The following is a 16,238-nucleotide window of genomic DNA, read 5'->3' on the forward strand; positions in this document are numbered from 1 at the left end:
CCCGCTTGGCTGATGCTCACAGTGGCTCACTGGTGCCCCACTGCTGGAGGCAGCATAGGCTCTGGGCCAGGGCTGGACCGGAGTCGCACTTGGCACCTTTTTCTAGGCAGGTCTTGGCTGAGGCGGGGGCCTGGCTCCTCCGTTTTGGATGAAGGCTGTTTGCTGAAACACACTCCTCTTCCTTCCAGCTCCAGTTCTTGGGAGTCCCTTTCTAGATACTTCAGCCAGCGACTCTCCGAGGGCTGCGATTTTTCCTATCAGAATGGGAAAATAGTTGATTCTCAGTACTGGAAAGCAGGCAGTTTTATCAAAAACCCCTAGCCCAACTCTTGTGCCTGAGGGTCTCAGGGGTCACGTCCAGCTCCACGCTAGGGAAGGCAGTGGCTGGAAGGTGATGGACACCAATACCCTGTGATGCTGGCAGGACAGTGCTCACTGGTACAGGCCTTGGGAAGGCAGCAGGGCACGGCCCACCAAGAATTTCATGAATATCTATGCTCCCTGGCCCAGTGATTCCACACAAAGAGAGAAGGCAGAGGTGCCAGTCCCAGTGTTACAAAAAGTAGCAAATTTTATTTATAAGAACAGAAGTGGCCAGGTGCAGTGGCTCACGCCTGTAATCCCAGCACTTTGGGAGGCCGAGGCGGGTGGATCACGAGGTCAGGAGATCAAGACCATCCTGGCTAACACAGTGAAAACCCATCTCTACTAAAAAAAAAAATACAAAAAACTAACCGGGCGTGGTGGCGGGCGCCTGGAGTCCCAGCTACTCGGGAGGCTGAAGCAGGAGAATGGCGTGAACCCGGGAGGCGGAGCTTGCAGTGAGCCGAGATTGTGTCATTATACTCCAGCCTGGGACTCCGTCTCAAAAGAAAAAAAAAAAAGAACAGAAGTGTGGAAGCATGGCCAGGCGCCGTGGCTCACACCTGTAATCCTAGCACTTCAGGAGGCTGAGGCGGGCTCGTCACCTGAGCTCAGGAGTTAAAGACTAGCCTGGGCAACATGGTGAAACCCCATCTCTACTAAAAATACAAACATTAGCTGGGTGTGGTGGTGTGCGTCTGTAATCCCAGCTGCTTGGGAGGCTGAGGAAGGAGAGTTGCTTGAACCCAGGAGGCAGAGGTTGCAGTGAGCCGAGATCACGCCACTGCACTTCAGCTGGGGGACAGGCCGAGACTCTGTCGAAAGAAGGAAAGGAGAGGAAAGAAGGGAGGGAGGGAGGGAGGGAGGAAGGGAGGCAAGCAGAAGTGGGGAAACAACCTAAATAACATGTAATAAAGGAACCAATACTAGTACATCTACTACATTCTGTAAATACTTGGTTTTTCTGAGATGTTGGGACTCCAGTGAGCAGTGATCATGCCTCTGCACTCCAGCCTGGGCGACAGAGGGACACCCTGTCTCAAAAATAAGTGAGAAATGAAAATCACTGAAAACTATACCGCAACAGAGAAGAATGATACAACTGAAAACTAGGATGCAAAAAAGTATTTCTGATGAGAATGATATAAAATTAAGTCTGTAAATGGACCAAATTGGAAGCACAGACACAGGTATCAGAAGAGCATCTTCCTCTGCTTATAACAAAGTGTGAATCTGGCCAGGTGCATTGGTTCATGCCTGTACTCCCAGTACTTTGGGAGCCGAGGCGGGAAGATGGCTTGAGCCCAGGAGTTCGAGACCAGCCTAGGCAACACAGGGAGACCCTGCCTCTACAAAACAGAAACAAAATTAGCTGGGTGTGGCAGGGCACACTTGTAGTCCCAGTTACTAAGGAGCCTGAGGTGGGAGGATTACTTAAGTCCAGGAAGTCAAGGCTGCAGGGAGCCATGATCGCTCCCTGCATTCCAGCCTGGGCGACACAGTGAGACCTTGTTTCAAACAAAACAAAACAAAACAGCTTGCAGTCTGGAACAAGGAAAGAAGGAAACCCAGGTGTTTTATCCCATTATTCTCTCCCTCTCAGAGGTATGCCCAGAGTGCTGTGGGAGCAAAGTGGAAGCAGTAAGGTGATATTTGAGCTATATTCAGAAGGAGTTCTCCAAGCAGACACGAGAGTCCTTTGCAGGGTACTGTAATGATTGGTACACGTGGCTATCTCCATCCTTCGAAAAGGTACAGGTTTATTTATTTTTGTGTTCCCTGCAGCTTTAAGTCAACTGCCTGTAGGGTGGCATCAACACACATTTGCTCTACGAATGACTACTGGATACATCTGTGCATTCATCCCTTCCCTGACACAGAGCCAGCCTGGGGCAGGTGGGCCTGAGGCTTACCTGCTGCTTCACATTCCCAGCCTGCTGGTGGCCCACGTTTTCTTCTTCACCAGCACTGACAGTTTCTTCTAGAGACCTTCAGGGAAGACCATACATATGCCCTTTGAAAAATGACCAGGGGCTGGGCACAGCGGCTCACTCCTGTAATCCCAGCACTTTGGGAGGCTGAGGCAGGTGGATCACCTGAGGTCAGGAGTTTGAGACAAGTCTGGCCAACATGGTGGTGCATATCTATAATCCCAGCTACTTGGGAGGCTGAGGCAGGATAATCGTTTGAACCCAGGAGGCGGAGGTTGCAGTGAGCCAAGATTGCTAGAACATGGAATCACATGACAATGGAGATAAGTTGCAGCTTCAACCTCCCTGGGCTCAGGTGATCCTCCCACCTCAGCCTCCTGAGTATCTGGGACCACAGGCACCCACTACCACGCCTGGCTAAATTTTTTTTTTTTCCTTTTTTTTGTAGAGAGGGTTTTGCCATCTTGCCCAGGCTAGTCTCAAACTCCTAGGCTCAAGTGATCTACCCACCTCAACCTCCCCAAGTGCTGGGATTACAAGCGTGAAGTATGCATCCAGCTGTTATTTGATTTTAAAAATCATTTTTCCAATTGCCCACTGCATATATATATAGAAATACAATTTAATTTTGTATGTTGACCTTGTATCCTTGTGATCTTGCTAAATTATTAGTTCTAGTAGCTTTTTTGTAGATTCATTAGAATTTCCTACATACACAATCATGCTATTTGCAAATAAAATAATGGTTTTATCCAGTTTGGTATTTACTGCGTTTCCTTAATCTAAAAATGTTATGTCTTTGATTCTGGAAAAAGCTGCTCTTATCTCTTCAGTTATTGCTTTTGCTCCATTCTCTTAATTATCTTTTGCTAGAACTCTCCTCTGTAACCTCCATGTCCCTCAACTTTCCCTTATATTTTCTACTTTTCCATTTTTCTGTGTTGCACTGTGAATAATTTTTTAGATTTATCTTCCATTTCACTAATTCTCTCTTAGCTGCATTTAATCTGTTTAACGTGTCCACTGAATTTTTAATTTCTTTTTTTTTTTTTTGAGATGGAGTCTTACTCTGTCACCCAGGCTGGTGTGCAGTGGCGCAATCTTGGCTCACCACAACCTCTGCCTCCTGGGTTCAAGTGATTTCCAGCTAATTTTTGTATTTTTAGTAGAGATGGGGTTTCACTATGTTGGCCAGGCTGGTCATGAACTCCTGACCTCAAGTGATCTGCCTGCCTTGGCCTCCCAAAGTACCAGGATTACAGGTATGAGCCACTATGCCCGGCCTAAACTGGATTTTTAATTTTAGTGATTATACTTTTAAGTTCTGCAAACTCTTTTTTTTTTTTTTTTTTTAAGACAGAGTCTTACTCTGTTGCAGGCCTCACTTGAGCCTGGGAGGTGGAGGCTGGCTCATTGCAACCTCCACCTCCCAGGCTCAAGCGATTCTTATGCCTCGGCCTCCAGAGTAGCTGAGATTACAGGCACGTGCCACCACACCCAATTAACTTTTGTATTTTTAGTAGAGGCGGAGTTTCACCATGTTGGCCAGGCTGGGTCTTGAACTCCTGACCTCAAATAATCCGCCTGCTTTGGCCTCGCAAAGTGCTGGGATTACAGGTGTGAGCCACTGCACCTGGCCTCTTTTCGGTTCTTTTTCAAATACACCTTTTTTTGGATGAGGGCGATCTGGCTGCAATATCTGTCACCCCATCAGTCACCAAGGTTGGTTAGCTCATCTGGCTGGTGTCCCCGTCCTCCCTCACCGCTCCACGTGCGTCCCTCCTGAAGCTGTGCACTTGGCTGAAGAGGACCACCACCTCCAATAGAGGAGGAGCAGTCTTCGGTCCAGGGTATATGAGTAGCTGCACCCCCCTGCTAGAACCTCCAAACAAGCTCTCAAATACACCTATTTTTTGAAGTCCCTCATCTTATCACCCACTTCTTTTATTTTATTAAGTATATTAAACATGCAATATCATGTATTCTGAAGTCTTTATGGGTCTGACTCTTCGGACTGTTGTTCTGCTATCTTTTGCCCCTGGTGACATATTTCCTTGAATGTTAAATGATTTTCAACTCCTGAGTACATGTTACTTGGAACTTTTTCTGTGGGAATTCTTTAAGGCCCGGCAATTGAAGATATACTGCTGCAGAGAGGAGCTGCATTCACCTCTGCTCGCTGGGACAATTAGAAGATAAATTTTCCGCTTGAGGCTTTTCACACAGGGTATGTAAAAGGATGAAAAACCATGCAACAACTTCCTTTTATTTCCAAAATCTTAGAGCTATTTCCCCCTCTTCAGCCATTGCCAAGGTCAATACAGGCAGGCTGCTCGCTGCAGAGGGGATCTAGTTCATTTGTACACGGAGGGTGCAGTCCTCCAGGGGCTTGGTTTTGTTAGGAGGTGTCCCACTGGTCTTCCCACACTGACCGGGCCGTAGGTTTTGTCTTCTGAGGGTCTCCTGCACCCCTCCCAGCCATCTAACTGGAGGCTCCAGAGCACCCGGCTTCAACCACCCTAGCAGCTCAGGTGCTTCCTCTCTGGATTCTGGCTTCTGCTTTTTTTTTTTAAAAGCCAGTTAAATTTAGCAATGCAAGTTGTAAATCAACTTTAGTGACACTAATGTTATTAAGTTCTGATAACCCACTACCATCGGACCAGCTTCTCCTTCATTTTTGACCTCTTGAGAGTGACTTAACTTTTTTTTTTTTTTTTGAGATAGTCTCATTCTGTCATCCAGGCTGGAGTGCAGTGGTGCAACCTCCATCGCCTGGGGTCAAGTGATTCTCCTACCTCAGCCTCCTGAGTAGCTGGGATTACAGGCGCATGCCACCATGCCCGGCTACTTTTTTTGTATTTTTAGTATAGTCGGGGTTTCACCATGCTGGCCAGGCTGGTCTCGCACTCCTGACCTCGTGATCGGCCCGCCTTGGCCTCCCAAAGTGCTGAGACTACAAGCATGAGCCACCGCTCCCGGCCGAGAGTTACTTTCTTTCTAGTCAGCTCATCCGTGCATGTAAAACAGCTGGCGTTTTGAGTTATTTTCAGTGGGAGAACTGCTCGGCGTGTTTCGCTGCTGTATTGTGAGACATGGGAGTCTAAGGGACTTCTCCACTGTGTACTTCTATTACCCAGTCAAGACGAAAACAGGGCAAGACAACCACACTCTTCTCACACAATTGTACCTGAGTGGCAGCTCTGAAACCTGTCCCTGTAGTAGATTTAATTTTTGGACATGGTGTCTACAGTCAGCACCAGAGCCTTCACCATAAGCCTGAGAAACCAAAACATATATTATATTTAAAAAGTGTTGGCAGAATGTTGAGAAACAGATTCATTTGAGATACACCTCGGGGAGGACAAAGCTGTATTCTGCAAGGCCCAAAGACCCCTAAAGCAGCATGGAGGAATCCTAATGACTGACTGCTGTCTCTAGAATCATTTACAAACCAACCGTCTCTGGAACTAATACTTTAGATCTATGTGGCTATCCCGCAAGCACCCTGAACTCTACCTATTGAAGCCAACTCAACCCAAAGCCCTACACAAAATGGTTAGTGAACATGAATAAAAAGGTTATAAGAGAAGTAACACATATTGCCACATTGTATAACATACTGCCAAAAAATATATGAAATGCTATTTACCTTCACTGATAATCAGAGGAATACAAAATACATTTTTTCCACTTAGCAGTCACAAATTCATCCAACAAGTATTTACTGAGTACCAACTAATGTGCCAGGCCTCATCTAGGGGCAGACGACACAGGAACGGACAAGACTCCCTGTCACCATGGAACTCACATTCAAGTGAGAAGAGACACGAAAGAAACAGTGAGGCATGTAACGTATCAGACGCTAATACGTGCTCCTGAGAAAGACAAGGCCAGGAAAGAGGCCTTACGTAAGAGCATACCGCTTTACACAAGGTGTTCGAAGTGGTCAAGGAATGGATCTCTAAGAAGGTAAGGTTTGAGCACAAACAGGAAGATACGAAGGAGCAAGCCGCATGGCTGTCTAGGGGAAGAACATTCCAGCAGAAGCAATGACATGAAAATGAGTGTGAAGACCCTGAGCCTGGAATTTTGGAGGAACAGTGAAGAGGCCAGCATGGCTGGAGCTGAGTGGTCTAAGGAGAAGATGGTAAGAAATGAAACTTGAGAGTATGGGTTCTACTACAGGCAGAATCAGCTTTACAGGTATGAGATCTGCTCTGCTGTCACCTTCTTGAAATTCTTTTTTTTTTTTTTTTTTTTTGAGACTGAGTCTGGCTCTGTCGCCCAGGCTGGAGTGCGGTGGCCGGATCTCGGCTCACTGCAAGCTCCGCCTCCCGGGTTCACGCCATTCTCCTGCCTCAGCCTCCCGAGTAGCTGGGACCACAGGCGCCCGCCACTTCGCCCGGCTAGTTTTTTGTATTTTTTAGTAGAGACGGGGTTTCACCGTGTCAGCCAGGATGGTCTCGATCTCCTGACCTCGTGATCCGCCCGTCTCGGCCTCCCAAAGTGCTGGGATTACAGGCTTGAGCCACCGCGCCCGGCCTGAAATTCTTAACAATCTGGTCTTTGAACTTGTGTTTTGTAAGTGAAGTCTGCTGGGACAATGGCGCACATCTGCGATCAGACGCACACACTGTATGTGTCCACTCTTCCTCAACACCCCGCTGGCAGGAGCATTCTTGATGTCCCGTGAGCAAAGAACTCTGGTGGACTCCCAGTGCCTGGCAGCAGTGTGTCACGTGAGAACTGAGAACCAACCATTGTTTTTAGCAGCATGGAGACCACTGCCGACTCCGACACAAGCAATTGTAATGGACAGGTGGGGAGTGCAGCCCTGTTTGGAGCACATTCAAGTGAGAACGGAGGAGAGCAGCTGGAGGGGGGAAATGGCAAAGCTGAAAAAGACCAGGCTGGCATAACCAGAAGTGGTGTGCTCTTCCATAGGGCAGGGACTGCTGGCTGGATACTGAAGCGCATTCTTCCCGATGTGGGCACAAAACTAGACTTCATTTCCCAGTGTGCATGTAGTCGGGGTGGCCACGAAACCAGCCTCTTTCCATGGCAGTGTCACTTGTTTCCCAGCCTGGCCCTCAAAGCCTCCAGCAGCTCCTCCACGCACTTGCCTTTCTCAGTGGCTAGAAGCAGCTACAGATGAGCCTCAGGGAATAAAAGAAGCCCAAGATGGCAGGAACTTGGAGCCCCGAGCAACCACATCAAGGGCAGCGGCCTGCTGACCTTATCGTCTTCCCAGGACTGTTACGAGAGCAAGAGAAACGTCTATTGCATTAAGCCACCACAATTTTGGTGTGTTTGTTACTGTGGCCTAGTCAGCCATACACCATATACCACACACAGCACAGAAGCACCGAGGGGATAAAAAGCCTTCCTCAAGGAGAATACAGAAATACATCTCAAACAAGCCATGCTCACTATGTGGGGTGTCTGCCTACCTGGTAAGCCAGCCCCTCTCTACTGAGACCCAATCCCAGTTGACTGGACCAGAGGTGGACATCCGAATCAGCCTGGGCCAACCAGATTGCTTCTCCTAGGAATTTATAACTGGGACTCAGCTCTTCCAGTCGGCTTGGAATGAGATTCTGTGGACTTGGAGCAGAGAATGTGACTGAACAGTCTGGGGAGAAACAGAAAGGGAAGGAGAGGAGAAAATAGAACAAAGATACAGGGAGAAGCTGGGTGATGGGGAGGAAAAGCTGAGGCCTGGCTTGCTTGTTGGGTGATGGGGAGGAAAAGCTGAGGCCTGGCTTGTTGGGTGATGGGAGGAAAAGCTGATGCCTGGCTTGTTGGCAGCTTTTCAATTCTTGGGGCTAGTTTTTCAAGGCATCAGGGATGAAGTTCTGCCACTTGGATTCCCTAAGAGAGCTCATTACCTTGCCAGCACTTTTTCTTGTTTTTAACTTTGCTGAACCCATTCTGAAGTGGTTTTTTTTTTTTTCCCTTTAAAAAAAAAAAAATCAGCTGGGCGCCGGTGGTTCACGCCTGTAATCCCGGCCCTTTGGGAGGCCAAGGCGGGTGGATCATAGGGTCAGGAGATCGAGACCATCCTGGCTAACATGGTGAAACCCCGCCTCTACTAAAAAATACAAAAAAATTAGCCGGGCGAGGTGGCGGCACCTGTAGTCCCAGCTACTCGGGAGGCTGAGGCAGGAGAATGGCATGAACCCGGGAGGTGGAGCTTGCAGTGAGCTGAGTTCGCGCCACTGCCCTCCAGCCTGGGTGACAGAGGGAGACTCTGTCTCAAAAAAAATAAAAAAAAGTATCAGGTGAAGGCACTCATCAACGGCAGGTGGATCACTTGAGGTCCGGAGTTTGAGACCAGCCTGGCCAACATGGTGAGACCCCATCTCTACTAAACATTCAAAAAACAAATTAGCTGGGCGAGGTGGCACGCACCTGTAGTCCCAGATACTCAGGAGGCTGAGGCAGGAGAATCGCTTGAACCTGGGAGGCGAAGGTTGCGGTGAGCCAAGATCGTACCATTACACTCCAGCCTGGGTGATAGAGTGAGGCTCCATCTCAAAAAATAACCCCCCCCCCCAAAAAAAACAGCAATTTAACTTCTAGGACTATGTCCTAAATAAACAGTAAACAGCCGGTCACGTGGATAAAGAGGTTTTTGTAAAAAGCTTCACCGTAGAGTTGTGCGTAACAATCAAAAGGGAAATCAACCTAAATGCCCAACAAGGTTGGACCCGTTACTCACTCACTCAACAAACACCGAGCACTGTGCTAGGTGCTGAGGATACACCAGTAAAGAAAAAGCCTCTGTTCTCACGGAACTAAAGTCTTAGATGGACAATCTGCACATAAACACGACCATATAACTTCCATAGGATTCTGAGAAGAGGGAGGGGAACTCCACAGTGAGCACAAAGGCCCAAGAGGGAGCAAATTTAGGTTTCAGGTCAGAAAGAAAGCACATGGCTGTAGGAGAAGAGGAAAGATGAGAGATGAAGGGAGAGGCGGCACTGGGGCTGGAGCAGGAAAAGAGCAAGTTCAGTAAGGCAAAGGATGCAGGACAGTTTGGGGTCTTCAGAGTTCAGGAGGGGGAATGTGGATGGACTGAAAAGATGTGCTCAATGCCAGATGCAAACAGCTGGATAAGAGCATTTACAGCCTGCCCCTGCCTGCCTGCACTTCCTGAGCCCACTCTCCCACACCCCCACCTCCACCAACAGCCTCTGCCCTTCCCCAGCTGCCCTGATTCCTCCGTCATCTTCTCACAGTCCCTGGTGCTTTCCTTTCCTTGTGCTCAGCCGAGTTTTAAATTATGTAGATGCGTGTGTGCATTAGTTTCTCTTCCCCTTCCACACAAGTGCATCTGTGAGGGCAAGAATGACAATGGGCTTACTTTCCACTGTTTCCCTCACGCTTGGCACACAGAAGGTACTCAAGAAATACTTGCTGAATGAAGAATCAAATGGCAGTACCTTTCCAGACACCACTCCATCCATTTCACTTCCTGAAGGAACAGGAAGCTCGGAAGCAGCAGCTCCGTGTCTGGGAACTTTGTGTGAGAGAGGATGATCCCAGCTGTGGCATTCTGGGACTCCCTGGAAGGGCTCACTGCAGGCCTGCGCCCCACCTGCTTTCTGTTTTGTAGACTCACCCGCAAAAAGGACTGCTTCTCTCCACAGGCTTTGCATGTCCACTTGACACTCTTTTTTACCTGCAATGAAATTTCAGAAATACAACTCAGATAATTATTTAAAACAAAATGGAATTGGGCTGGGCCTAGTGGCTCACACCTGTAATCTCCCTTTGGGAGGCCAAGACGGGCAGATCACTAGGTCAGGCGGTCGAGACCAGCTTGACCAACATGCTGAACCCCGTCTCTACTAAAAATACAAAAATTAGCCAGGCGCGGTGGCGTGCACCTGTAATCCCAGCTACTCAGGAGGCTGAGGCAGGAGAATCGCTTGAACCCAGGAGGTGGAGGCTGCCATGAGACAAGACTGCACCACTGCACTCCAGCCTGTGTGACAGAGTGAGATTCCATCTCAAATAAACAAACAAACAAACAGCAAAATGGAATGGGATCTGAAATTTCTTTTTTTCAATCCCAAGTAGCTGGGATTACAGGTGCGCACCACCAGGCCCAGCTAATTTTTGCATTTTAGTAGAGATGGGGTTTCACCATGTTGACCAGGCTGGTCTCAAACTCTTGACCTCAAGTGATCCACCTGCCTTGGCCTCCCACAGTGCTGGGATTACAGGCGGAGCATGCCTGGCCCGAAATAATTTTTTTTTTTTTTGAGACGGAGTCTCACTCCGTCGCCCAGGCCGGAGTGCAGTGGCGCGATCTCGGCTCACTGCAAGCTCCACCTCCCAGGTTCACGCCATTCTCCTGCCTCAGCCTCCCATGTAGCTGGGACTACAGGTGCCCACCTCCATGCCCGGCTAATTTTTTGTATTTTTAGTAGAGACAGGGTTTCACCGTGTTAGCCAGGATGGTCTCCATCTCCTGACCTCGTGATCCACCTGCCTTGGCCTCCCAAAGTGCTGGGATTACAGGCGAGAGCCACCGTGCCTGGCCCTGGCCCCAAATAATTTTAAAAATGGATGGAAAGAGTCCAGAAACAAACCAACACGTGTAAAAATTTAGCATATCATAATCATAAAGGTGGACTTTAAGAGTGAGGAAAGAACAGACTGTTTAACAAGTCTGGGTTGGTGCTGGGAAAACTGGCTATGTATATGAAACACAATCAAGTTGGGCTGGGTGCAGTGGCTTGAGCCTGTCGTCTCAGCGACCAGGCAGGCCAGGACTACTTGAGCCCAGGAGTTTGAGGCCAGCCTGGGTAGCAGAGCAAGAGCCTGCCTCTCAAAACTAAACCCAAACAAACAAAGAAACTCTGAAAAACCCAAGTGGAAACTCTAAAAAAAAATTCCGTATTTATTTTCAATTCTTGTTAAACCTGGGTCTAAAAAAACTTCCATAACATTTCAGTTCTTGTTAAACCTGACTTGATGTGTTCTCTCTTAACATGGTAAAATGCCTTAAACCCAGCTCTGATGCTGCAGTCTCTACCAGCGCTCCACCTGGAAGGGTTGCCCACTATTATTTACCATTGTTTTCTGGATGTACTAGCCAATGGAATTAGAAGAAAGTTGTTAAGAGGTATAAAAATTGGAAAGGAGGGCAAAACTCTATCATTACGTATCGATATAATTATAATACCCGATATAATTTTTTTTTTTGAGACACAGTCTCACTCTGTTGCCCAGGCTGGATTACAGTGGTGAGATCTTGGCTCACTGTAACCTCCGCCTTCCAGGTTCAAGCGATTCTCCTGCCTCAGTCTCCCAAGTAGCTGGGATTACAGGTATGTGCCACCACACCCGGCTAATTTTGTAGTTTTAGCAGAGACAGGGTTTCATCATGTTGGTCAGGCTGGTCTCAAACTCCTGACCTCAAGTGACCCACCCACCTCGGCCTCACAAAGCACTGAGATGAAAGGTGTGAGCCACCATGCCCAGGTGCTACCTGATATAATTTTTTATCCGAAAACCAACAAAATGAAATGAAAAGCCGCTAAAACCAGACAATCTAATATGGTGGTTAGGTACAAAATTAAGATACCTTCAAAAGTTAATGTAGGTTTTATATGAACAGACATCTAGTTAGAACACATAATGGATAGAGTCCATTTATAACAGCAACAAATAAAATGTTACCAAGGGATACCAAGGTTACTTGAAGAAATGTAATAGATCATGCTTAACATCACAAAGATGTCTAGGTTGATTCGTTAACATTAATACGATTAATATGATCCTAGCACAAAATCATGAGGTTTTTGGGGGAAGTATCCAAAAGGATTCTCAGGAGGACAATGAGCACCTACCAAAAATGGAAGCAGGCAATGACTTAGCAATTTTACTTCTCAGCTTCTACCTTAAAACACCAATAAAGGCCGGGCGCGGTGGCTCACGCCTGTAATCCCAGCACTTTGGGAGGCCGAGATGGGCGGATCACGAGGTCAGGAGATCGAGACCATCCTGGCTAACACAGTGAAACCCCGTCTCTACTAAAAAAATACAAAAAACTAGCCGGGCGAGGTGGCGGGCGCCTGTGGTCCCAGCTACTCCGGAGGCTGAGGCAGGAGAATGGCGTGAACCCGGGAGGCGGAGCTTGCAGTGAGCTGAGATCCGGCCACTGCACTCCAGCCTGGGCGACAGAGTAAGACTCCGTCTCAAAAAAAAAAAAAACAAAAAAAAAAACAAAAAACACCAATAAAACTGAATTTTCTATGAGTATGTAAGCAAGTAAGCATTTTTTTTTTTTTTTTTTTTTGAGACAGAGTGTTGCTCTGTCACCCGGGCTGGAGTGTTGTTGCATCATCTCGGCTCTCTGCAACCTCTGCCTCCTGGATGCAAGTGATTCTCCTGTCTCAGCCTCCCAAGTAGCTGGGATTACAGGTGCGCACCACCATGCCCTATATTTTTTGTCTTTTTAGTAGAGACGGGGTTTCACCATGTTGCCCAGGTTGCTCTCTAACTCCTGACCTCGTGATCTGCCCACCTTGGCCTCCCAAAGTGCTGGGATTACAGGTGTGAGCCACCGCGCCCGGCCGAGAAAAGCATTTTTAAAAGTTTAGGACTCACAGTACCTGGTGAAGGGATGAACTCTGCGAACTGCTGAGATAGTATGGTTCTGACACTTACTAGATGGAGAAACCACTTGATTTCTGTGGATTCTGGAATTCTCGTGTAAGATGGGAATGACGCCTAAGTCAAAGGTTGTTGAAGTTAAACGTGTTAAAGTAGCACCCAGCTGACTTGCAATTAAAATGGTCAACATCCTCTTCGGTTTCAAGTAATTTTTCTTTGTTTTTGAGACAGGGTCTGGCTCTGTTGCCCAGGCTGGAGTCCAGTGGTGTGAACGCGGCTCACTGCAACCTCTGCCTCCTGGTCTGAAGCGATTCTCTCGCCTCAGCGCCCCTGAGTAGCTAGGACTAGAGATGCACGCCACCGCATCTGGCTATTTTATTTTGAATTTTAGTAGAGACAAGGTCTCGCTGCGTTGCCCAGGCTGGTCTGGAACTTCTGAGCTCAAGTGATCTGCCCTAGTGGGCTTCCCAAAGTGCTGGGATTAGGGGCGTGAGTCACGGGGGCCAGGCAACTCACATTTCATAGGGTTGAAAATGACCATAAGGGTCAGGGGCGCTGGCTCACACCTGTAATCCCGGCACTTTGGGAGCCAAGGCCGGCAGAACACTTGCCCCAGCCTGGGCAACACGGCCGAAAACCCCATTTCTACAAAAAATATAAAAATTAGCTGGGGATGGTGGCCCGCACCTATAGTACCAGCAACGTGAGAGGCTGAGGTGGATTAGCTGAGCCTGGGAGGTGCAGGTTGCAGCGAGCTGTGATTGTTACCACTGCACTCCAATCTGGGCGATAAATGGAGACCTTGTCTCAAAATAAATAAATAAATAAATAAATAAATAACACTGGTGAATATGGAAGAGTGAAACAGGGAAACAAACAAGGAAATAGAGGCCGGGCGTGGTGGCTCACGTCTGCAATGCCAGTACTCTGGGAGGCTGAGGCGGGTGGATCACAAGGTCAAGAGACGGAGACCTTCCTGGCCAACATGGTGAAACCCCGTCTCTACTAAAAACACAAAAATTAACTGGGCTTGGTGGCGGCCGCCTATAGTCCAAGCTATTCAGGAGGCTCAGGCAGAAGAATCGTTTGAACCTGGGAGGCGGAGGTTGCAGTGAACCGAGATCGCGCCACTGCACTCCAGCCTGGTGACAGAGTGAGACATGAGACTCCGTCTCAAAAACAAAAAAAGGAAATAAAAATAAATGGAAAATTTGTTTTTTAAAAAAGCATGAAACATTAGACGTGTAATAATTTAAAAAAACAAATGATCTCCATTTGCAACTCTTAGGACCCAGCTCCTGGAAGAAAACAAGTAAAAACTTTCTGAGCCCTTAAAATGGCCCTTACAAACGCTTAGCATTAAATGCAAGGTTACAGACACATACTCAGCATCTTGCTGACTTTTTAACATACGTCTTAAAGAAGTCTGACGCTATTCTTTCTCAGGGCAGAGTAGATTAGCAATAATAAGGAGGGAGGGACTATCAGAGGCGGATACGCTGACTGCGGTGTTAAGTGATATCAAGCAGGGAGACAGGTGCGATCCGGCAAAGGTTAAGTGGCATCCTCTATCTCGCACGCTGAAAGTCAGGGAGGCAAGTATGTTCTAGAAACACAGATTAACTGTCTTTAAGACTCGGGGGCCCGTGGTTCACGCATCGGCGAACAAGCGTATCAAGTCCCTGGCCCCGGGGAAAAGGACGGCGGCAGAGGCGCGGGGCGACGGAGAGGGCGCCCGGGAGTGGAGCAGGGACGCCGCCGCGGCGCGCCCGGGCTCCAAGAACCGTCCTCCCCTCTCACTGAAACGGAGACAGGGCCACCTCGTGGGGTAGGCTCTGCGTAAAGGACGCTATCCTCAACCGGGTTCTCCCACGACCTGCTACAATTCACGAGAGGCCACCTCTGCAGAAACCACTACCTCTGGTTTGTGCACGAACCAAACAAAAAGCCCAGAACGACGTTATGCGGGGGCGACCCCAATGAGACCCGCCCTCAGCGGTCCCTGCACTCCTTCGGGCCCAGGTGCATCCCGGAGCCATTCGAGACAGCACCCACGGCCCCGCCATTTCCCGTCCACTGTCCCCGCGCCGGAGGAGAAGGAGGGGGCCGGCACCCGCCAGACCTGGTGCGCCTGGAAGAGGCGGCAGCTGCAGCAGCGCAGGACCCGACAAGGCTGAGGCGGCGCCATCCTTGCCTGTGCAGTAGCCAGCGAGCCAAGCGCGCGCGCTCCGCATTTGTCCCGCCGCGCTCCGCCCCGCCCCGCCCCGCGTACGCGCTCGCGGCGCTCTAGTCCCCTACGCCGCCTCGCATGCGCGTATACTCTTCGCTGCGGCCGCCGCGGCCCGCCCCTGCGCACTGGGGTCCCTCTAGCCTACCGCGCCTCTCGCTGGTCGTCTGGGCCCCTCCGACGTCGAAGGAGTCCTGGGTCCCGGTGGGTGCGGGATGCCGGGTCGCAGACTTGCCGTCTGACCAGGGCAGCGCCCGCATCTTCCTAAGGCAGCGGCTTCCGGCCTTGGGGAGACTGGAGTTGATACGGCAGGGCCTCGGCGGACGAGTTCTTTGGCCTGTTGCACCACGCGGAGCGGAGCGAGGGGCCGCCCTGCCCGGCCTGCGCTGCCGTGCTTTGGGGCAGCAGCGCACAGTTAGCCTTTGAACCGGAGCTCGGGGAGGAGTCCGAGGAGACGGAGGGGCTCAGCCGACCCAAGCTTCCCGGAGAGCGCGAAGCCGGCCCCCTGCCGCCCCGGGAGCGTCCCAGGCCCATCCTCCGGAGGGCGGAGGCGCCCCCGCAGCCCGACGCTCTCGCGGCAACCCTGCGTGGCTTAGGGTTGTAGCCTTGTTGGAAAATAAAATACAAAAAAAAAATTAAAATTACCTCCAACCCTACAACCCTGTGTCTAGGGTTATAATTTTAATTTATGTTTTTTTCCCAACTTTTGCACAGTGAAAAATTAAAAAGCGAGCTTTTTTGTTTTTTTGGAGACAAGAGTCTTACTGTGTCGCCCAGGCTGGAGTGCAGTGGCGTGATTCTCCTGCCTCAGCCTCCCGAGTAGCTGGGATCACGGGTGCCCGCCACCAAGCCCAGCTAAATTTTGTAGTTTTAGTAGAGATGGTGTTTCTCCATGTTGGCCAGGCTGGTCTCGAACTCCTGACGTGTGGTGATCTGCCCCCCTCGGCTTCCCAAAGTACTGGGATTACAGACTCACGTGAGCCACTGCACCCGGCCGACACTCGCTTTTAACAGCAGAAACCATCCCGGTGAAGAAAACACCCAAGCCTGACAAGGGTGCGGGGAGAGCTACCCCTCTTACAGGA

General features: G+C 49.5%; 1 protein-coding gene across 3 annotated transcripts in view; it reads right to left on the reverse strand.

The window, feature by feature from the left end:
• The window catches only part of MRNIP (MRN complex interacting protein), a 20,074-nt gene extending 4,876 nt beyond the window's left edge, over window positions 1-15,198 (reverse strand). For 2 of the 3 annotated variants that reach the window (XM_025388053.1, XM_025388050.1), the window contains exons 1-5: window positions 15,049-15,198; window positions 9,922-9,981; window positions 5,482-5,570; window positions 2,277-2,352; window positions 97-254 (exon numbers count right to left, since the gene is read on the reverse strand). In XM_025388053.1, coding sequence (XP_025243838.1) covers window positions 97-254; window positions 2,277-2,352; window positions 5,482-5,570; window positions 9,922-9,981; window positions 15,049-15,114 — 449 coding nt within the window. In that variant the 5' untranslated portion in view covers window positions 15,115-15,198. The remainder of the gene's footprint in view (window positions 1-96; window positions 255-2,276; window positions 2,353-5,481; window positions 5,571-9,921; window positions 9,982-15,048) is intronic. The other variant, XM_025388052.1, reaches the window with a different exon arrangement.
• Between the last annotated feature and the right edge of the window lie 1,040 nt (window positions 15,199-16,238).

The sequence above is a fragment of the Theropithecus gelada genome, chromosome 6, assembly GCF_003255815.1.
Source record: "Theropithecus gelada isolate Dixy chromosome 6, Tgel_1.0, whole genome shotgun sequence".
NCBI classification, from domain to species: domain Eukaryota; kingdom Metazoa; phylum Chordata; class Mammalia; order Primates; family Cercopithecidae; genus Theropithecus; species Theropithecus gelada.